We start from the raw sequence: 23146 nt of genomic DNA on the forward strand, positions 1-23146 counted from the left end.
ATTTTGTGCAACAAAATGATAAAATCGGTTTGAATAAATAGGACAAACCAGGGCCTTTGGTTGGGTAGTTTTCATTCAGCCGAGCTATAGATGTGATATATAGTTGAGTTCTCAGGCCTTCTTCTAAACTGTAATGTTCCGATATGTCTTGGACTTGAGAAAATCCTCCATTGGCCCCCAATAAGGCAGGCTTGACAGCCCCTCCCCCCGCGGGGTATTTACAATGCAACTGGGTCCATTGGAGCCCGTTATGAATTGTCCAACCTCCCGTTTATTACACTTTGACAAAACAATTTTCTAAGCAAATCTAATATACCCGTTCCTCATTTTCCCAAATGTGAAATGTCAGGCTGCTGGCAGGGTTCGCTGGCGCGCGGCAATCCATCTCCCGCGACTCGTCGTGATCCGCTCGCGACGTCCCCGGGACGGTTTTCCCGCGAGCTGCACCCATCGCCGTCACCCCGGCGGAGATTTATCGTCGTTTAGCCGAGCTCGCGGCCACATTAGTTATAAGCAGGCTGTTGTCGCCCGGGGTAATTTATGCATTGGCTGGGGTGTTGAAGCGTGTAGGGCATGAATTTTGGTGAGCTCTGGGCGGGAGGGAGGGCCACCGAGGAGATTGGCAGATTGTTTCGCTCCGACAAGGCGGTAACTCTCGCAGGAATCGCGGTTAGAGAAGCAGCAAGTGTTCTCTGACTGGCGAGGAAACAAGCGTATTGAATCTTTCACCACCCCGATTATATTGAATAGCAGCGGAAATAATTTCGACATAATTTATTGATCTTTATTAATTCATCACACGTAAATGTTAACGTCATGTCTGATATTAGAAAGCTTTATCAAACAGCCATGAGTAGTTACATCTAGCCGGTAAATCACTGGATAACATTAGTGCTTTGTACACAAGTGTTCATCCTTGCCGAGATTTTGATAGCCATCTGTCACCTTCCTCAGGGCAATACTGACTAGTGGCTCTACCTCACACTACAGCTAGGTGTCACTGTTGCAATGTGAAACATGAGGCCTTAAAATGTCAGGTGGCGGAAATGACAAATGATTTGAGAGGTTGCAGGCCCGGAAATTAAAATTTTTCCTATTGTCCCAGCATTGTCCCGAAAATAAATCTCAATTGTCCAGAAGTGAGGATGAACTGTCCCAACTTGTTTTTCAGGGAGTGAACTTGAAGTCAGCTTTATTTTGCTTACGTTCTGACTTCCATATAATTGCAGAGTGAACGGGAAATTTGGGGGAGCTTTTTCCGGAGCCAAATGAAAAAAGGGCTGACATTCTGATGTTGATGATTTTTCTATTGTCCCAAATATGACCCAAATTGTCTTTTTAGTTGTCCCAGCTTAAATTTTAGTGGTCACTGGCCATCGGCATGATCGGGGCACCGTTAGTTACTGGGTTGACTTTTATACTGCTGCTATGTCAAACCACATATTTGTTTTCGCTTTTCTACAAATCTCACTCAGATCGAGACACAGTTTTCTTTAATATCTTGATAGTATCCATCCTCATAACTGCGTCGTAAAAATTGTGCTGGGACCAGCTCTTCCTGATAACACTATAGGTGGGCACACCACGTGTGTCAACCAAGTACATTACAGGGGAACCATTTAGAGGGTGCTGTTTTGTCACGGTTGGTTGGAGGTGGTTTATTACGCTCCACCACCGTGCAATTATACAGGGAGACGGGCATGTCAGGGAGGGAGGGAGGGAGGGTAGGAGTTAGGCAGGGTTGGGGAGGGACCAGGGGTTTACAACAGGTCTGTTTGAAAGACTTATCACAGTAAATGATAAACTTTATTGCACAATAATCGTTCAAGGTACAACATATAGCATCTAGTACAATATTTAACACCAAACATACTAGATTAATCTACCTTACAAAAGAGTACCTGTTATAAAAAAAAATAAACACTTGATTTCTTGCATTTGTTTACATAAAACAGTTAATTACGTCCGTCCTTCCATCATTTGACAGAATGTTGCTGCTCATGACGGACAAACATTTTGTCCTATCTGTCATGTTTGACAGACAAAAATTGGGATAAAAAAGATATTTCTAAAGAGCTTAGTCTACCCGCAAAATTTTCCCCCAAAATGTGTCAAGATTTCAAAATTTTCCCCCTTCGACCCCTGCTTAGGATTGTTGCGCATTACATTAAAAAACAAAAATTATTGAAAAAAATTCAGGCTGGCTACAACCCTAGGATGAAGTACCAAAATCCATGGAGCCTAAATGGCCGACATTGAGCAACAGACTGATATAAATAAGAACCCTCACTCTCCAGCATTTGTAGTTACGATTATTACCCCACTATTAAAGCTTGCTCGGTGAGAAACTTGCCCACTCAAAATCTGCCACTACAGGCATTTTCCAGCTACCTTTAGCGGTGATTACAGCGAAACACATTATTGGCCAATACTCCCAGCAAGTACGGCCATTATGTGCAAGGTTATGACCACGTATAGAGCAAGTGATGGGCAGAGACATAAACCGATGTAGGCTGGAGCAACCTTTTTATGATGGGCAAAGCCACAGAATTAGAAATTAAAACATTTTCCCATAGAACACTCAAGTTAAAAGTCAGCTGATGCTTTTCTTTTATATTAAAAAAAACAATAGCAAACAGACCAAGATTCTATGTATGTACTCACCTAGGATTAAACATTTAAGATTAGGTACAATAAAAGGATTATGGATTTTCAGACCAAAAGGTCAAGACTAGAAGTTAATCCTACTCGTATACATGCCTTATGTGGCTGTCTATTCTATAATTTTTATATGTTACAGTGTCTCTTGTGCTTGCGGTTAGCCAGTGATTGGCCGTCAAACTACATCTACGAATTCTGTAGCCATAACCACATCATATACACAGGTTCACTGATAATTGTATTTGGCCACCCTTGCTGATTTATACTCGTTCACCATTGCAGTTTCTGTCCCCGGTATGAATTATGTATTACCCCTGTCTGCTGGCCCTGTCAGAAACACGTCATTGAACAGATCAGAGATATGAATTGGCCTTGAAAATTAGTATGCTCAGGGACAAGCCCCAGAAATGTGACACATAGTTATTCAAGCCAAAGCCACGAATAGCTGTTATCCAGTATGTACCCATATTTGTGATGTCAGGACTACACGATGTAACAAATGAAATATCTTGGCACCTTTGGAAGAAATAAAACTACCATAATCATACTCTTGATGTGTGAATCTACATTGTACCATAATTGTGATATCAATAATTATGTTTATTGAAGGAAAACATTGTTGTTGCTCTGTTTCTTCTTCCATTCCAAACACTGACCTCTGACCTGGTCAATGACTAGACTGTCTCTCACCACGGTAACTGGTGTTGGGTTACATCATGTTACAATTTTATAGTAGGAGGGATTTAGACTCCTGTCACCATGTATGTAAATGTGTTTGAGTAAGAAGTAACAGAGCAGACCATATGCGAAGGTAAACATAAATACGCATTTTGCTTTGCAAATGTTACCTTTTTAGTTGACTGTTTATTTACTAACAAGTTGAAATATAAAGCCATCATCTAAATTGTCTGTCCACCTTTCAAGTTAACACTACTTTCATGTAGGGCAAATGACAATTTCCCTGCTAAAACGGTATCTTTACTTTGCAGACGACCGCACCCGGATGCCGCAAATAACGCAGGGGATGATGGGATAGGAGCGGATCTCGGAAACTGGGACTTCATCGACCCGACACAGAAGGTTGACTGCAAGTGTTCCAGGTAAGAAATATCTTTTTGTATGACTAAAAAGTTACAATACTGTCATGGGTAGCATATCTTGGTGTGGAGGTTTGCAGTTGCTCTTTTATTTATGTTTCGGCCTAACTGTGGTAGCATGCATAGTCCAGTAGTCAGCGACACTGCCTCTGGACTAAGAGGTTGGGAGTTCGAATCCCGGCTTTTGTTGCTCAGCTGACATGCTCACTACTTGAGAAGAGCTAGGGAAACAGTGAACCTGTAAATACTTTGCATAGAATCTGTCTTCCCTGTCACAACCAGTAGGAGTTTAGCTCTTCAGTGGGCTAAAACTGGATTTAGATCACTTTCCTGATTCAGTGATTGACATAAAACCTTAATTCTTTGTTTGTTTTCAGACAAAAGGTAAAGTCGCGGTCATCAGGCCACGGGTCCAGCCGCCCTGCGCCCAGTTCCTCCTCAGGCCTGTCCAAACACACGTACAGTGCCTGGACCAGCCTGGGCGGGACCTCCTCCAAACACAAACAGAGTGACAAGTCAGAGAAACAGGAGAAACAGCAGCAGCCCCGGGTCCGTCCCCTCACACCATTCCACCACCGCGTACCAACCCCCTCCGTCGACTCCTACATGGGCGTGGACCAGGAGAACTTCACCAATCAGAGACTAGGACTGGGGATGGGACCACTAGCCGGAGGGGGTGGGCAGGGCGTGGATAACAAGCGTTTCCTGCCGACGCCCGGCTCGGTGGAGTCGTCTCACTCTGCGGCGCCCTCCCCGCTCGTGGCGCCGTCCGGGACGGCGTCCAGCTCACTTCCGGGAGAAAGAACAATGCCGACGTTAAGCCCGCATCCGATCGTAAAGAAGGAAAACGACATGGGCCCCCCTACTGTCACCTCCCAGAGGGAATGTAGCCTCCCGTTCGTGAACAACACGGCGGTGGTAACGGAGGTTCAGAGAAGACTGGAGAAGAAAGCAGCTAACGAGTACAAGGGTTTGCCTCCGGAGAGCGAAAAGGAGGACAGAAGATGGAAATGCTACAAACTTCCCAAAGTGAACACAGGAAAGGAGTTTCACAGACCGGCGCTCGTTCCGACGGTGTTTGACACCGCGGGATTGGAAAAACGGGGGAGAGGGAGCTTCGGGGAAACCTTGCCAGACTTGACCGTGAGGCCGGCACTGTAAGTAGCAAACCCTCCTTCCAACTTCCAATCTTTGTACTGATGATGTCAAGAAAATGTGAAGAAGAATTGTGGGGTTGTATGGTGTAACTGCAGACCAAGAGGTCCCGGGTTCAAATCCCGCCAAGTCACCAACCTTGTGCCCTTGGAAAAGACACTTTACACGACTTTCCTCACCTTGCTCAGGTGGAAATGAGTATGCCAGAATTATCATGATCGTGGGCAAACAAACAAACAAACAAACAAACAAACAAAAAGTTTCCTTGCTCTTTCAACTCCTAATGGATTAGTGCTTTCTAGTCGTGTTGTAATAGGGAGATAAGAGATAGCAGGCTTCATTCCCTTACCCATACTGCTTTGCAACCCTTCTGGACAAAAAAATAGCTGTACCAAAGATGTTTGCTACATTGTTTGCATCAGGAATCAGTGAAATCAAATACTCTCACACATAGATGTAGACAGACAGACGGACGGACTTACAGACTTGCCGAGAAGCCAAAAACTGTTCTTCAGTTCCCTCATGCTGTTTGTCCCTAGAAATGAGACCAAAGCAAAGAACACCACCATTTATAGCTGGCAGATTCATGGAAGTAATAGGCAACATGTGTGGCGGGTGGGGTGGAATTTCTTCCCCAGATTGGCACATGTGCTAACATCTGACCTAACAACACTCAACACTTATTTAATGGCCTGTACCTACTAAAAATAGAACAGTCAGATCATATGCTAGGCCACTGGCCATCACTCACTGCACTTCAAAGTTCTAAATATAGCCAGCAGTCGTCATGGGTAGATGAATAGTCAAAGTCCTTGGCTAATTTGAAGGAGGGGTCATTTCAGATCATCAGACCCTTGAAACTTGAAGGGTTCTCACCTCTACAAAATGATGACATCTGTAGCAGATGTTGTAGTGCTGAAGTTGAGTAGAACAGAAAAATAGTAGAATGTGTAGAACACACAATATTAATTTTAATGTACATGGAAGGAGGTTGCAAAGTTGAGTTGAAATTTAAAATCTGTAAGCGAGACCATTGGACACAAACCTCCGCATAAGTTGTAACTCTGTTTATGGATTGGCAACAAAATCAAAACAGCTTGATACAAGCCCAATGGCTGACAAGAGGTCAATGACCTTTGGGGACATGTGTTATGCGATCCAGACCTGATGCGATTGGACTGTCTGTATCTTTAAATAGCTGACACCTTTCAGCATGGGAGCATCAACCTATTATGCTACAGCACCACAAAATTTAATGACCAAATTGCACTGTCTTTTGAGAACCTCAATAGTTGAGCTCCCTCTCTTGCTCAATAGCTGAACATAAAACAAAAATTCAAACAAAGAGGTCAATGACCTTTGGTCTATTCTGTGTCAAATTATTTTATTTCAATTATATTATTATCAAACAGTCTGTGACTGTAAAATTGTTACTGACTATATAGTTCCCTCAGGTTTTTTATTACCATACATTGTAGATATTGTCTAATATTGTTGTTAAAAATTGAATGTGTTGAAATACAATGAAACAAACCGAAAGTATGTAATTTGAAACTTTGAAAGAAAGAAAGTGATCTTGAAGCAATCTTGATAAAATGTCTTCCCCTTCCCTCCTTACAGTGGTGTACGTGAGAGGCCTCTGAAGAAGATGAAGACAAATTTCTCGTTCCGGCCGATCCACCCTGCCATGGACACCATCCACAGTGACTCCTCCTCCAGGAGTCTGATGGCACGCACCTCTCCTGGCATCGACCCGTATGAGTTCATGGAGGACTCCTCACCTCCCAGCCTTATGCCAACAGGTACGTGGTAGGGAGGATAACAGTTCTTGATCGAAACTACTGTAGCAACGCAGTGAAAATGCCAGAGTAAGTAAGTCCATTTACAATTGCTTTCACAGAGCAGGGCTGGAAATTCATTTTTGGGAATAGGTGCACTGGTGTACTCAACCTGAAAAATTGGGAGCACACAAAATATTTTGGGTGCACCCTATAAAATAGAATAACAGTTACTAGAATGTCAGCGATCACTGATAATGTTTCATTTCTATAGAAAAATACTACAATAATTATTACTTTATCTTATCCATATTTCTGACACTTACATGTAGATGTTAAAGAGTATACTGTATACTACTATACATTTAACATCATTACATAAAAGAAGACTCAGGCAATGCTATACAAAATGCCTAGCTATCGGCACAAAGTAACAAGAACTGTGTAATGAATTGTTGGTGGAGGAAATTGCAAAAACTGGGAAAACAAAACCACCAGTCCTCAAACATGTTAATATAGTACTCATCTTTTCTTGCAAATATAGAAATGTACATGTAGAATTTCTCAAAGTTGTTTTGCTGTACCAGTAGAAAGTAATAAACGATATTAGTCTTTAACAGACATAACTGCTTCAGGGAGACTACATGTATGTCTTTGATGATCCCAGTAATTTGTACCTAACTCCAGGGTTTCCTCCGAGAGGGAAGTCCAATAAGAAGGGTCGTCTGCAGTCTCTGTCGTCCCAGTCAGACAGGAACAGCACAGACTCTCAGTCTAACAAGCAGGGTCCCGAGGGACAGAACCAGCCTGGGACAGCCAAGGGCGATCCAGCCAAATCCGGCGACAAGGGTAAGGATGTACTGTCACTTTGAAGCATGTTTTTCCTAATGTACAGTATTTTTGGACAGAATAATTAAAAGAGTTATAAATAAGATCCTTTGGTGTCAAATTGCTTAGTGGTTAGGAGACCGAGAGGTCATAGGTTCGATTCCTGGCAATACAATGTGTCTACATATTATTAACTTTCCTCATGCCACCCAGGTATAAAATAGGTACCTGACTTTGGCTGGGGAGGCAATAGGTGGTAGATGGAGAGGGATGTGCTCTGCCTTCTCATACGGTGCTCTAGACACAGTGGTAGAGAACCAGCGGAACGACTCCTACTTTGGTCTCCAGATGCAAAAGGGAGGATTGGTCGTCCAAGCACAATTCTTAAGAAACTCATTGAGTCTGAAACTGGTCTGCAAGGATCGGAACTTCTGTCCGCAATGACTGACAGACACACTGTACTGGAGACAAAACTTCACTGACTACAACTTATCAGAGGAAGATTGAACAAGAAGAAGACACAATTGATCATCAACCCACTGCCCCTACGGCCTGGAAAAGTCTGTGGAACTACCTTTTGAGCTAAATGTTAACATGCATGTGGCAATACACAATTTTCATATGTATTAATTTTCCATATGTTTATTTCTGTAGAACCCAAGTTGTCGTCGCCCCAGCCAGCGGTGAAGGTGGTGTCCTCCACCAGCCTGACCACAGAGGCAGACCTGGCCGTGACCTTCAGCGACCTTGACCAACTCTTTGAATCATCTGACTCAGACAACGATGACGGGGTACGTTATTTCTGAACGTTGAAGTCTGGACTGTTGTATTTCACAAGGATAAAATTTAAATTCATATTTTTCAAAACACCCTGTCCCCAAATTAAATAGTACTTTTTCTAGAAAGTGCAGGGCAACAATGAAAACTCTCTCAACAAAGTAAAAAAACAATGAGAACTCTCTCAAGAAAAGTAAAGAAAAGGAAAGTAGAACTAGAAAAAGAACAATGAAATCAAAAGAACGATAAGTATTTTTTTTAGAAAGTGCAGTGCAACAATGAAAACTCTCTCAAAAAAAGTAAAAAACGAAAGTAGAACTAGAAAAAATAATGAATAAGGTAATTTTGTTGCTAATCAATGCTAATAACGAGTTCTTTATACAGGGTCCGTCTACGTCAGGAGGTGCGAAAAGCGCCAGTGCTGCATCAACAGAAGACTCAGCACAGACACATCTGCACAAGAGTGGCGTCTTTGCTGGGGGAACTGGGAACATTGGTAAGGCTTTGTCCTTTTACAAACAGACTTTACCTCTGATCCTTGTTGAAGAATAAAAGCTGGTTTGTTTGTTTTTCTGCTGTGAACGCCCAGAAAGAAAAAGACCAGTGTTTTTCATATTAGCTTGTATCCTCTGACATACTCAACTATCATTTGTTCTCAAATGGAAAAAAGCACATTAAAAAATGAGACTTTTTAGTATTGACTTCAATTTTCACCACAAAACAAGGCTCAGAAGAACCACTCATATTTTGGGTTGTGATACCAGACTGTGAAGACATGTTTGTTTAACTGGATAAGTAAGACCAAAGAAGGTTTCTTTGTTTGTCTGAAAATTTGGTACTTTCTGAAAATACAAGCAGTCTCAAAGACGTCTTACCTCCCCCTGTCCAGGGCCAGCTGATCTTCAAAACCTTCAGACGATGTTTCCAACACCTCCGTCCGTCAACCCTTCCCTGTCGCCCTGTAACGCGGGAAACCAGGAGTACACCAGCCCCGACTCCGTACCGGGGATCACGAAACCCGACGGGCACGCGGCCACGGCGCTCGCGGATTACCCGGAAGTCGAGGTGGACGAGAGCATGGGTAGTCCGGTCCCGGAGCAGATCAAGGATTGGTCGTACGTGTACAGGAAAGCCAACACACATCTCCACTGTGGGTCCTCCATGTACGCACCGCTCAAGTCACTCCCCAGTCACAAGTTACCACCCATCCGACTCAAGGACAACATGCTGTATAAACCATCATGGCAGGTACGAAGGGAACAGTTCACCCCATGTGTAGGCCTTACCTTTTTATGTCCTGAGTTCTTAGACATCGTAAAAGTAAAATTCAAACAAAGGGACAAAATGAACAATGATCTATGAAGGCTGGGAGAAAAATGTGCATCTAAAGTAATGATTCAATGTATTTTGTAAATTCCGTTTTAGTAGTAAGGTGTAGTAAAACTTTTCCTCTGACTTTGTTTTCAGTTTTGTTGATTTCCAGGGTCATTACTTTTAAAACATTGTGTAGTCAGTCTGAAATGTGTTGCCATTTACTATGGACTCACTAGTATATTTGGATGGTAAAGTGTACATGTAAAAGTTGATATCATGATTGTCTTCTAGATGCCTGTGAAGGACTATCCCACTGCGACAACAGGGGGGTTCATGGACCTCATGCCCCTCCCACAGGACATGATCAGCACCTGTCCTGTTACCATGACGACCGTCACCGCTAGCAACAGCGTCCCCATGGCCTCCCCCGCCTTCGCCTCGGTGAAGACGCCGCGCAGTGCGGGGGGCCCGGGGCCGTACGACTCCCCGCCTTCCACAGTCTCGTCCTTCCGAAACGTGAACTCCGTGGATATGAACAGCGTGGGGCCCACCATGGAGGCCCACAGTCTCACCGTCAACATGCTTCTCTCGGATTCGGCGATCAACCTCTTCAAGGACAGGAACTTCGACAGCTGCGTGATCTGTGTGTGTAACGTGAACATCAAGGGCGCCGACGTGGAGGTGTACCTCCCGGAGTTCCACGCCCAGAACCAGGAGGCGCAGTACAAGTGCACGTGCGGCTTCAGCGCCGTCATGAACCGCAAGTACGCGCGGAAAGCAGGGTTGTTCCCCGAGGATCTCTGTGAGATCTTCGGCTTCAAGAACGTGAAGAGACTGAAGGATAACGCGAGCGAGGTGAACAGAACTAGTAGAGAGGGCGACAGTAGCGCCCAGCAGTCGGGAAAGACGGACGACAAAGCCACTCTGAATATGAAATTAGCAGGAAACAACAGGATATCCAAAGCGTTGTTGCAAGTTGTGCAGGACCAGTGTTCGAGCCTGTATTCCACACCACATTCCTTGGATAGAATCGTGGCCAATCGGAGACCAGCGGTTGTTTCGCAGAAAATCGAAGTCACCATCTGTGGTGAGTATGGTAGACAAATAGATGGGCGACCTCCAAATTGATTTGCATAGGACTTGAAATACCACCTGCCTACATGTATGCACGTTAGTGCAGGTAAAATTGGAGCTATGTTAGGTATTTTCCTGCACTTAACCTATACCAGTCTACATGTATATATTACTGGGTTTATATATAAATGAAGGTGAAAAAATTCTGAGTGGTGCTTGGAAAATTTGTCTGGTGCAGGTAATTTTCAATGTTATGTGCATGTGCACCGGTGCAGGAAAAAGTATTTTGATCCCTTGCGCCGAGTTTTGAAAAGGGAAACCTTGACTTGGTTTTGTAAAAGAAAAGATGATATTGATAGCAAAACTAACAGTTTGCTGTATTGTTGTTTAGATGATTGCGATGCGTGCCACTGGGCGTTAGAGCAGGGTAGGAGTCACGACGGCTCCCCAGTCAAACTGGACCAGGCAGACAAGGCAGTGTGTCAGCACACATGGCCTCCTCCTCAAGGTGAGATGTTTCAGTTTACTGTCATGTCACAGGATAAGGAGCCAATCTTCCTTTAGTTTAGTAAGGAAATATCTGTCTCAAAGTCTTGTAGAAAGTCTCAATCCCTTGTAGAAAGTCTCAATGTCATGTAGATGGTCTCAATGTCTTGTAGAAAGCCTCAGTGTCTTGTAGAAGGTCTTAGTGTCTTGTAAAAGGTTTCAATGTCTTCTAGAAAGTCTGTGTCTTGTAGAAAGTCTCAGTGTCTTGTAGAAAGCCTCAATATCTAGACTTCTTGAAAGGTGTCTCAATGTCTTGTAAAAATTTTAAAATAAAGTTAAATAGAAATGTCCTGTAGAAGGTCTCAGTGTCTTGTAGAAAGTCTCAATCATCAGTCAATGTCTTGCAGAAATTCTTGATGTCTTGCAGAAAGTCTCAATGTCTTGTAGAAAATCTCAATTCTAAACCTTCTAATGCCAGTCCTAGCATCATAAACAGATTGTGTCCCTCTAACAATTTTTTGTCCTGCCTTTTCACCCCCAGCTGTAGACCAGAGTAGCCTGTCATCGCGTGATGTGGTGCGGATGTTACAGTCACTGCAGCCGCTCCTCCAGGACGCCATCCAGAAGAAGCGCACCACCAGGTTATGGGAGCCCAAACCTACCGTCCAGGGCCCTCTGACCTGGAGCCAGTTCCACAGGCTGGTGGGCAGAGGTATGTAGTCTTCCCTAAGTGTCTATTCAAAATATATTAGATGACATTACAATTATAGTAAGAGCAATACAATAGCATAGGTTTGTCTGTACCTGTATTCATCGATCTATATGTGCAGCCTTTGGCATAACTTTGCAAGCACTCAACTACCGAAAATAATATTTATTGGGAACATACTTAGGATATTTGGATTTTCTTATGTACAGCATCAAAATGTAAGTAAAGTGGGAAGAATCCTAGGTTGTATATAAGAAAATCACGAATATCCTAAGCACTCAACTAGTTTCATTTCATCTCATGTCTTACTCCTGCATATTTACTACCATTTACCACTACATAGGCATAACTTTTATGAAGTGTTATAAAGTACATCTATTGTGTGTAATTCTCATGGCCAGCACACTCTTGTAAGGCTTTGGCATTGTATTGGCTGCAAAGGAAAATTTCTTTTCATGTTTTCAAACCAGGCGGAGACGAGAACAGCTCGGAGCCGCTGCCCGTGCCTTCCCTCCTGGTTGGTTACGAGAAGGACTGGCTCTCGCTGTCTCCGTTCGCGCTCAACCACTGGGAGAAGCTCCTGCTGGAGCCGTTCGGCACGTCACGGGATGTCGTGTACGTGGTCATCTGTCCGGACAACGACACCATCCTCAGCAACGCCAAGGCCTTCTTCAGGGAGTTGAGTACAGTCTATGAGGTAAGCTTCATTCTGTTTTCATTCACAGGACTAATGATAAAATGAACTAGATATCTGCGAACACATTCCTCACCAAATGATATGTGTGCCACAGAGAGAATAAGCTGCCACAAACTCACGTCACTTCTTCCTGAGCACGAGAGCTATTCGGCATCCAAAATTCGTGACCATAGGATGTCCTGATCAAGAGATATTAAAACCAGACGTTCTGGCACAGTACCATAATAAGCCGCTAGGGGGTCCAAAATCTCATCAAGGCCTACCCACATACCTTATATCAAGACAATCCACCCAGGTATTATAAAGTTAATTGTGTTCACACACAGACACACGCTCCGTCATTCTTCTACCTTACACAATACTGTTGTCTTAACGTACGTTTAAAAGTCCCAATGTTTTTCCTCCATCCATTAGAGTTGCAGACTGGGTCGCCACCGTCCAATCACCACGGTCTTGCGTGACGGGATCCGGCGCGTCGGGAAGGTTGCGGCAGAGAGGCTGGCGGACAAACCCGTGGACGAGTGGTTCAACAAACTCGGTCAGTCCCTCCTACCAGTGTCGTCTTCTAAGATTTTTAAACATGGACTTGATAGATAACTGGCATTCTGTGAAACAGATATTTTGTGATGATGCATTTGTATAAGTATTATAAAGTTATAATTCTAATTTTCTCTAGCCTAGTAATGAAGTTTATGCGGAACTGAAGTTGTACAGTAGCCAAGAATGACGTGAGCTATAACTGCATAAAATTGTCCATCAGATGCTGTACCAGTGGGCAAGAAGCTGAAATTGTATGCACAAGTCTGCAAACATGACCTTGGTAAGTATCACCACTGTTTCTCATCCTTTGGAACAAACATCTCTTTTACTGTCAGAAAAAAGTGGTTAAATTTCAGTGAGTTCTGCCTTTGGTGTGGAGATTTTCACAATGGTAAATGTGCTTTTTTTCCTTCTGCCCAATCCTTAACCTTCTCCCTGCTGCCTGACTCTATTAACCAATACAAAAATCTGGTTTATAAATGCTTAGCAGGGATAAGGTTAATATTTTACAATGCATGCTTTTGTTCACTAATGACACATGTCTCCGTACAGCTGCCCACTTGGCTACTGTCACGTTGGACACATCGCTCCTGAAGGCAGTGCCGACACCTGGAAAGAACTCTGTTACCTCCAACAACACCAACAACAGTACCACGGGTACATCTTCCTCCGGAGGGAACACAGACAAACCCCCCTCCGTACCCCCACCCCCCTCCAGTGGGGAGGGAAAGGAGGGGGAGTCTCCCAAGGACCCGAACAACACCGGAGGCGAGAACACAGAAGGCGGGCAGAACAAGGAAAACAAGGACAGCGCGCCCGAGGAAGTGGACGAGGAAGCGCAGCCGCTCGCGGTGGTGGTGTACATCGTGGACCCGTTCAGCATGGGGCCGGAGAACGGCCACCTCACGGACGTGTACACACTCGGGCTGCTCAAGTGTTACACCGAGATCCTACAGGCCGACAACGTCATGAACAACGTCAGGAACAACATCAGTCTGCAGGTTGGTATCACACAGACGTTTCTACTTGGTATCTCACCGAATTTTCTACTTGGTATCTCACCGGCGTTTCTACATGGTATCACACCGACATTTCTATTTGGTATCACACCAACATTTCTGCTTGGTATCACACCAACGTTTCTACTCGGTATCACTGCAACATTTCTACTTGGTATCACACCAACGTTTCTACTTGGTATCACACCATTGTTTCTACTTACTATCACACAATTGTTTCTACTTGGTATCACACCGACGTTTCTACTTGATCATACATGAAAGATTACGTGCATACTGTATTCCACTTTATGTTTGCGGTCTGAGAAAAATGGTCATGTTGGCAGAACTGTATGTTTGCGGAAGGCGCAGAAAAAAGAAAGTCTGCAGATTATTTGTTAATGGTAATGATAAGTTTGTGCTACAGAAGTGACAGCGAAAGCGGCGAACGTGTAAGTATAAAAAGAAATTAATTACAGTATCTGAAAAACAGCAGATTTGTGGTTATCAGTGAGAAAAGGTACGCAGTAAAACTGGATTAATAGCAGTTATTTTTAGAAAACACCATTTTTTACACAAATGTAAAACGGCTCACGGAGGCTGCCCAGGGGTTTTTCTACAAAGTGCTTTGATGGCGTTCTGAGTGGCGGCGATGCTAGCTTGAGTACAGTTGAAGCGAAGGTCAGAAAGATGATGCTTCTCGGAGCCCACTGGAAATGAATGTGGGTCGCGGGAGGGTGGATATTAATGTCGGCTGTCAGATGTATTTGGGACAATCACCGGCCTGGGAACACAGATTGTGTAGCGTTGTGAGGAAACTGTCACATTCGCCTCTTATCATCGTAATTGACTTTGCGGAGAATGATGTATGTCAAATAAGTGCAGGGCGGAAGGTTGCAGTGGATGATTGTAACCATGCATTTTGAATTAGAATGGCTTAAGATAGATAGCCCTTTTTATACAACACACTATTGGCACAGCTAGAGAAGGGAGGAGGGCAGTATTGAGTTAAAAATGTACAGTACAGAATTGATATCATCTTCCACTGAAGTATCCTTAGGTTGTACCAATTACAAATGTGATTTTTATTGTTTTCTGACATTTTCATGTCAAAATTCAGTAAGATAGATATAGTGGCCTAAGGGAAAACCTTGACTTATATATTTTATCTCTGATACCATATGAACCAAGGCACAGATTTTTCTGTCAATATTTTTTTACAATTTGTCAGTATTTTTAATCCAACAATTAGATTTGCAATATGGATCAATATTGGGTGTGGTGACAGGCTTGTGTGAAATGTTAGATGTGTTCTGCAGTTATGTTATATTCTGCTAGAGGACTCTGTTGAATATGGCTGACGTCATGTCTAGAAGATAAGGCCTGTTTTACATGAAGGACCTTTTTTCCCAACAATTATGTAGCTCAGTAGAACGTCTGAAGCAGTGGTGATTGTGAGAGAACTGCAGCACATTAAGATGCACATTTGCATCTAGTAAGGCTTATATGCATATATGATAAAGAAGAGGGCTTTGCAAGCATTTTAGTGGCTGCCTCAGATAGTCATCTCCAAATATTTCATTAACCTGTAGTTCTGCTGTGTGTTGCTAGGTGTCTCAGCTATAGTTGTCAATTCCAGTATCATATTGGTCACTGAGCAAAACAATGTGGCTATAAAGATCTAGAAACAGATGAATAGCTGGAACCAGACTACAGTAGGAATTTACTAAGAAACATTACAAGCAACTGTTTTTTGTCAGACATCACATTTTTGCCTCACAGATATCAGTATGATATGGGATAGGATTGATTCAGAAAGTTTGCTTTGATCCAGTCTTGCTGCCCTGAAATTGCGTTGGATGCCTTTAACACCAATGTTCCATGTCCCTCCTCAGATCATCCCCGTACAGCAGCTGGTCCAGCCGCAGAAGGCGGAGGAGCGAGCGACGTACCTGCAGCACCTGAAGACCCTGGCCTTCTCCGTCTTCACCCAGAGCCACAGGACGCTACAGTTCACCATCCACGCCAAGTCTGTCACAGGGTTCGGCCCCTCAGCACAGAACGAAGCCATCCTCAAGTCAAAAGAGGTGAGAGAACTATAGGTTTGACTACTGTTGCTTACTGTAATGTCTAGGCTTGTAATATTGTTAAAACATAACAGATGTGTACTGGACATAGTCATGGTCCTTGTCATGATCTGATCAGTTAAACATGGCACTACGCCTGTATGAAATGTTTAATGAGCTCTGCAGTTATGTTATATTCTGCTAGAGGTCTCTTTTGGTGAGAGAACTAAAGATTTGACTTCCGTTACTTACTGTGATGTGTAGGCTTGTAATATTGTTAAAACATAACTTCTTCAGGATACATACTGGATATAGTGGCTGCCCTCCTTGATATGATCAATGGAACATTGTACATCTCTGCATGAAATGAGCTCTGCAGTTATGGTACATTGTGCTAGAGGTCTCTTGATTCATTTCCAATTACATTAACATTTTTTTTATTCTCCCCCACATAGACGGATGTGCTGCACCTGTACACTCCGCCATACATCCTGGCACCGCAGAAGGACAAACAGACGGAGCTGGTGGAGTCGTTTGGCGAGCTGACGCCCAAGTCGGGGGTCCTGTTCTGCGCGTACTGCCTGTCGTCGGACCAGCGCTGGCTGCTGGCCACGGTCACGGACCTGCGGGGAGAACTGTTGGACACCGTGGTCATCAGCGTGGAGGCTCCCATCAGGTGAGGAGGGAAAGAACTGGAACAGATCAGTATAGATAGGTTGTTGGCTGAAAAAGCTGTCATTCTAATGTCTGTGTTACAGATAAGTGTAGACTTACAGCTGATGCCATGCTTTAATTGCACATGTACAATATAGGTGCAGTGTATCTCTCATAAGGGAAGCTAGACTGATGCACTCTGCAGAAGAGAAGAACACTGCAACAGACCTGAGTCAGCTTACAGATGTGTTCTATGTGGCAGAGACTTTAATTCTTGTATAGGACTTTTCAGCCATATCTAAAGATATACATGTAGAACTGATATTTATTAGGATTTTACCATACTCAATATGGTATCTCTCATGGAAGAAGATGCCTTCATAGGATTCATCCAGACACACAAAACTTATCAGTATCTGCCAACTTTGTTATGTCAATTTGTCATTCTGACCATTGAGTTGTACTCCTTCCTCTGCAGTCCGAAGCCCCGTAAGGTGACAGCGTGCAGGATGGGTCTACAGAAGCTGTGGGAGTTTGTCCTGTCTGTCATCGCCACCACCACCTTCCCCTGGAGGATCGTCATCGGCAAACTGGGCAGGATCGGCCACGGCGAGCTCAAAGGTAGGTCCAGTTCTACTGGTTAGAAAGTTGTTTGGAATTTCAACATTTTTATTTTACAGCTTTGCAGGGAAGTAGAGGCTTCTGGCTCTGTTAGTGTTACAGTATACAAGTTATCACAAATTGTCCCTGCGTACCTAACTCCCACGAAGTGTTGTTTAAAATGCAATTTTAGGATGGCAAAATAAAAAATGTTTTGAATGAGGAAATCTGTCTGATGTTGGCACTTACTGCCCTTTCTTAGCACATTTTCGTCATCATTTTATACTTGAAGCATTTGAAATAACCCCAAAACATGAGGCATCTCTTTTATTTTTTGGGTACCACCCATAAATAGCTTGAACCAACCAACCGTTTTCTGTCATTGCATTGAGACATTGCAATTTTGTCTCACAGATATCAGTATGCTGTTGGATAGGGTTGATTCATTACAGCAACTACAATGCTACATTAAAAGGATGACCAGAAAATTTACTTTGAAAATGCAGCTTTGCAGCCCTCAAATTGCATTGGATGCCTTTAAAACTATGTAACAAGGTGGCTCCTACTGCATTAATGACAATGGTTTTTTTCAAAGATGTTATAACATCAGTGTTTGTGTGTGTCCTGTAGACTGGAGCAGCCTGTTGAGCCGGCAGCGGATCCTGAAGTCCAGCAGGAACCTGAAGGAGGTGTGCCGTATGTGCTCCATGTCCCCGCAGTGCGACTGTCCCACAATCCTCTCTGCCTGCATGGTGTCGCTGGAGCCCGAGAGCGCGCTCAGGATCTTCCACGGTACGTGTCGTCACGTGTTTCTTGGTATATCCGTTAGACGAAACCAGTTTATTTGTTTCTCTTGAACATTATCAGGGCTCGAAATAATTCACATGCAGGTAAAAGTGTACTGAGTAAAATTGGAGCTCTGCAGGTATTTCTAATGTCTAGATACACCTAACCTTAACCATGCCAGTCCTGGGTACTGTATTTGAGGACATTTTGTTTACTGTACTGATGGCTTGGTTTGTTGTTACCACCTGTGAAATGCTAAGTGAAGAAAATAAACGGTTTGATACATACTTCACAAAATCTTTTTTTTTTTCATGCAGAGTAGTATAGGCAGGTATAGTGCAGTTAAAATTTGTCACGTGGAGGTTATTTTCCAGTGCTACTTGCACCAGTGCAGGTGGTATTTGGAAAAAAGGATTTTGAGCCTTGTCCGAGAAATCTCACCCCCTTCTCTTCCCCCCTACAGAGTCAGTGATGTCAGGCTCAGCTCCGGGTGCCAGGCCAGGCGGACTGCTGGGTTCTCAGCTCAGCACCCCGCGAGACGCGTCCTGTACACACCTCATGGCCTTCCCCACGTCCGCTACCACCCAGGCAGCTGCAGCCAACTTCAACATCACCGAGACCATGGACCTCGGCTTCGCTGGCAACTCAGGTGGGTGGCATTATCATGGGATATAATTGCTTACATCACGTACCCGTAAAGTCTCGCGTGAATAAGGTCACGTGTCTTGAACATTCGTGGATTTATGTACGGAAGTGATGGTCATTAATTGTCCAGATGAAGGCAAGAGTGGCTGTTGAAAATTTGATCCCTGTGTAATCCCTGGTCTTTTATTGTGACTTTTCTAGGCATCTGTTTTGAAAGCATTGTTAAATAATGTCATTTGAAAGAGCATGTTTCGCTCAGTGTTTGGTGCCTCTTTAAAAATGTTTACTCACAGAAAAACTACCTGACAGAAAGAAGTACAAGAATGGGATGGTGTTAGATACAAAATGTGCATCAAAGAGAACTTACAGTTGTAGTAACTGATACTGGAGTTTTCTTTTACACAACCAAAATTTCTCACCTAAATGCTGATGTTTTGGTGTACTGACTTGAGTTCTGATTCTCGCCACTATAAAAACAAAACATCATCACTTAGGTGAGAAAATTTTGGTTGTGTAAAAGAAGACTCCAGTACCCTATAGTTTGCCAACCGGATGAAACTTTTTTCGGAAGTTGTAGTAACTGTTGTACCGTTACAGGTGACATGTTGGGTGATGATGACCTTCTCCCTGTGCTGCAAGAGGACCTGGGTGACTCGGACCTGAACCAGTTCCTGGGCCTGGCGGCCTCCCCGACCGCGCTGACGTCTCCGGTCCACTCCCCGCAGTCCCCCACAGGAGGGGGCTTCTCCGGCGGGGGGCAGTCTAACCCTTACTCAGGGGGAGGGGACGGCAGCGGGAAAGTAAGTAGGAATATCACAAAATGACAATTTTAAAAAATTTTAATGTTTAAAGAAGGAAAACATTGTTTTTGCTCTGTTTCTTGTTCCTCCTCTTCTCCACACAAATAAAGTCAATGACCTGGACCAGACGTCTGTCACCATGGTAACTGGTGCTGTAGCAGACACTCAGTGGTGTTGGGTCACAAACTTACATTTTGTAGCAGGAGAGAGCTGGAGGGGCTGCTCACCATGTATTATATAATGAATGTGTTTGAGTAAGAATAAATAGAGCAGTAGTTTGTTAAACTAGGTAAAAGACCACTGGAAAAATGTTGAAAATAAGTCTCTCAGCCACAGGACTTGATGTGGTTAGGAGGACATTAGGTATAAAATTTTATGATTTATAATATTAATGATGCTGATATCTTCCATGTTCTCCCCAGACGTCTTCCTCCCAGCCCCTGCCTGACCCGGATGAGATCCCCATGCTTCTGCAGCAGCCCCTGGCCCTGGGCTACTTCATCTCCACAGCCCCCATCGGAGACATGCCCAAGTCCTTCTGGTCATCCTGTCCTCACGCTGAGGGCATCTGTCCAGTGTACCTCAAGGTGAGTCACACTAACATCTGGAAAAATTTCCCTATTTTGATTTTAGGAGATTTTTTTACTTGCTTACTTATCCTCTAGCGAGTGTCCTCATGCAAGGCCAATCACCATATGTTTGTATTTTCAGTCTGCGCTCCATGTGCACACCCCGGCTGTACAGCAGAACTCTGAAGAGATCCTCCAGTCTCGACACTCCCACCCCCTGGACTCCAACCTTACATGTGATGTACTCAGGTCAGTGTGCCAACTTAATCTTCACATGTAGATTTAAAATGTTCATATTCATTGACCCTTCATTGACTAAAGCTTTGTTAAAGAACAACAATTTCAGATAGTATAGTCTAACAAACATGCATGCCGACACGCTGCCAGTGCTACCAAGCAGGCCCCATAACTTGTCCTTTAAACATTGAAGAAGTTCAATTTGTAAAGGAACCTTACCACCCTGTTGTTGTGCGGTCTTAGTCATAGTCTTTTGAGACTGACTGACAGTGTCTAACATATTATAAGTATCTGTACATGTATAAGCACCAAACTTGTGGTTGAAAGTACATGTATTATTACAGACAGCTTTAAAGAACATTATGTAAAGAACATATTAAGAAGTGTACATTTTTGGTAGAGTTGATTGGTGGTACGTACATTTTTGTAGAGTTGACTGTGAGAGTGTTATAGTGTGGTTATGGTATACATTGTAGATGGCCAAAGATACTGTGTTTTAATACCGATTTTTGTTTCCCCACCCAGGTATGTTTTGGAAAGCTACAATGCTTTGTCCTGGTTGACCTACGACCCCGTGAGGAGGGACCGCCGCTCTTGCCTCCCCGTGCACATGGTGGTGCTGACCAAGCTCTACAACACCATGGCAACACTGTTGACGTAACAGTAGCTATGACAACGGTATCCATAGCAACCGTGGCTTCCAAGGCATCCTGAGACAGACTTTTTTCTCATAGCAATTTTTTGGACGCAAAACTTGTTTCCTTCGAAACAGAACATGATGCTGTGTGTATCTGTTTACAGCTGGTCGTCATGGTGATGCCCGTTACTATAGCAACTGGGGTGAAGGTAGTACAGTTTTCTGGTGCAGTTTTCCCACCACTCGCTATTTTTGGTGATTTTTGTTGTGGAATTGGCAAAACAGTAGAGCATCTGCCACAATTTTTTCTCACTTAGACAATGATACAGTACTTGTTTCATCTTAGGAAAGGTGATAAGTTTTCTCAGTTGACACAAATTCTTTTTTGGCTGGTTACTTCTGAGGCAAGTGCTGCAAATGAAAATGAAATGAGCAATAGTATCTGCCCAGAGAAAGTTCCGTTTTTGACAAGGTGCCGATACAAAGTCGGCGGTTACAATAACTTTTCAGTAGTACTTCATATTTCTGTTTCTGTCATCTGCAATTCCAAAGAACAACTAACAATTCAGTATTCCCTCTCGATCAAACATGAGCATATGGGTATTAGGGTTTCTTTTCACCCTAACCAACATAACCCAAACCAAAGTATAGACTCTCACTTGCTTACATTTCAATGTCTATCAGACACCTTCGTCAGAGCTTCTGCCTGGAGTACTGCTTCTCGCCGCTAGCAGTTTATGTATCCGATGAAGGTGGTGCTTTTGCTGCTAGAACACAATCCCAAACGTGGCAAAAGTTTTCTAGCAAAACATAAGCAGGTAAGAGTCAATACCAGTTCTGTAAAAAGAAACTGTAATACCCTATGCTGTACTAACCAGATAAAACTAATTTCCGAAGGCAAACCTGAACATCTCATGTCTGTCTGTACATGCATGTTTTTTTTTGTGTGTGTTGAAAGGGAGAGCAGCAGCAGTCCATGAAATGGACAATGTTGTGATTGTCGCAGGTTTAGAGAATGAGAATTCAGTGTTTTTAAGTTGCTGCCACGACCCACTCTCAAACATTCAATAATGAATTCATGCTCAGTATTTTGTTAAGACTAGTTTAGGTTCCACAAATTCTTTCAACTGCTGTAGACCTTTTTTATCTTCAAAATTAATTTCATCCTTGATTACTACTGCCTTTATCATGAAATTTAGCAAATGAAGTTACCTCAAATTCTCACCATTTGGTTTAATTTTTTAAGGTCAACTCTTACGAAGTACAACATAGCTATCATTGAAAACATGACCACTCTCTCGGTACTAAGTACCCGTCAAATGAATTCTTCCAAATTGTTGATGAGACATTTAAAATTGCTTTCCTTTTTATGTAAATGCTTTGTTAGCTAAAATATACAGTAGATCCTGCTCTTTTCTTTCACAGTTTCAGATGTAAACTTGTTTAAAGAAGGCAAAGATAAAATTGGTTTTGACTAACATCTCGAAACTTGCAGCACATATTTTTTCATCCTCAATCTTCCATTGTATTAGGATTCTTTTTAATTCCTTAGTTGTAAGACTGCAGAGAAAGGCAAAACTACAGTTGAGGGACATGTCTGTATTTGTTGCTTTTTGTACTTACCGGTATGAATCTTTGGAAGGCCAGTATGCTTCCCCTGTTGGCTAAATGGAGCAGTCCGGGTTGCCACTTTCTTAGCTTGGAGGAACGTACCAAAATCGGTGGTAGTGGGTGGGTGCAGATCCATGATGACCAAAGCTTACAGATCGCAGAGTTTGCACGTCGAGTCAAAATCCATGTAAATAAATTGGTATATTTTTGTGAGTCCCCTTCGATCACTCAACTGTACTGCACAGTGCTCTCAAAAATTGCCGACCCTGGCAGTTGACATTGGTGAATTTTGTATGTACCGTGATATTTTTGTGACCTGAATATAAGTGTCTGTGTACGATGTGTTCTTGATGATACTGCCTTTGCTCTCTCTTAGATGCCTAAGTAATGAAAATGTACTGTGTGTGTATACACTACCTGCAAAATA

The 23146-nt window shown here is 43.3% G+C and overlaps 3 protein-coding genes across 3 annotated transcripts in view; all 3 read left to right on the forward strand.

The window, feature by feature from the left end:
- LOC109468330 (mediator of RNA polymerase II transcription subunit 13-like) overlaps positions 1 to 404 on the forward strand; it is a 54564-nt gene extending 54160 nt beyond the window's left edge. The window contains exon 10 of the mRNA XM_019766614.1: positions 350 to 404. Coding sequence (XP_019622173.1) covers positions 350 to 404 — 55 coding nt within the window. The remainder of the gene's footprint in view (positions 1 to 349) is intronic.
- Positions 405 to 1700: 1296 nt separating this feature from the next.
- On the forward strand, positions 1701 to 8848 carry LOC109468439 (mediator of RNA polymerase II transcription subunit 13-like). Its single transcript, XM_019766718.1, has 7 exons — positions 1701 to 1724; positions 3586 to 3761; positions 4136 to 4915; positions 6534 to 6715; positions 7379 to 7540; positions 8174 to 8310; positions 8681 to 8848. The coding sequence occupies exons 1-7, from the start codon at positions 1701 to 1703 to the stop codon at positions 8846 to 8848; spliced, it is 1629 nt and encodes a 542-aa protein (XP_019622277.1).
- Positions 8178 to 21817, forward strand: LOC109462762 (mediator of RNA polymerase II transcription subunit 13-like). Its single transcript, XM_019759352.1, has 19 exons — positions 8178 to 8310; positions 8681 to 8792; positions 9186 to 9544; positions 9902 to 10697; positions 11076 to 11192; positions 11712 to 11882; positions 12350 to 12576; positions 12991 to 13114; positions 13337 to 13396; positions 13669 to 14117; positions 16010 to 16201; positions 16636 to 16856; positions 17313 to 17455; positions 18065 to 18226; positions 18684 to 18869; positions 19463 to 19665; positions 20088 to 20252; positions 20377 to 20483; positions 20997 to 21817. Exons 3-19 carry the CDS (start codon positions 9215 to 9217, stop codon positions 21130 to 21132), a joined length of 3789 nt encoding a protein of 1262 aa, XP_019614911.1. The 5' UTR covers positions 8178 to 8310; positions 8681 to 8792; positions 9186 to 9214; the 3' UTR covers positions 21133 to 21817.
- The last annotated feature ends 1329 nt before the right edge of the window (positions 21818 to 23146 follow it).

Source organism: Branchiostoma belcheri, unplaced genomic scaffold, assembly GCF_001625305.1.
Source record: "Branchiostoma belcheri isolate BF01 breed outbred unplaced genomic scaffold, Haploidv18h27 scaffold1, whole genome shotgun sequence".
In the NCBI taxonomy this organism is placed as follows: Eukaryota; Metazoa; Chordata; class Leptocardii; order Amphioxiformes; family Branchiostomatidae; genus Branchiostoma; species Branchiostoma belcheri.

Excerpts from the sequence above, each read along its gene's own strand:
- LOC109468439 (XM_019766718.1), top strand. The coding sequence starts at position 1,701 with ATGTCAGGGAGGGAGGGAGGGAGG. Across the intron at positions 6,716-7,378 it reads TCCCAGCCTTATGCCAACAG|GGTTTCCTCCGAGAGGGAAG; the intron begins GTACGTGGTAGG and ends ACCTAACTCCAG. Across the intron at positions 7,541-8,173 it reads AGCCAAATCCGGCGACAAGG|AACCCAAGTTGTCGTCGCCC; the intron begins GTAAGGATGTAC and ends TTATTTCTGTAG.
- LOC109462762 (XM_019759352.1), top strand. The coding sequence starts at position 9,215 with ATGTTTCCAACACCTCCGTCCGTCAACCCTTCCCTGTCGCCCTGTAAC. Across the intron at positions 10,698-11,075 it reads AATCGAAGTCACCATCTGTG|ATGATTGCGATGCGTGCCAC; the intron begins GTGAGTATGGTA and ends ATTGTTGTTTAG. Across the intron at positions 11,883-12,349 it reads CCACAGGCTGGTGGGCAGAG|GCGGAGACGAGAACAGCTCG; the intron begins GTATGTAGTCTT and ends TTTTCAAACCAG.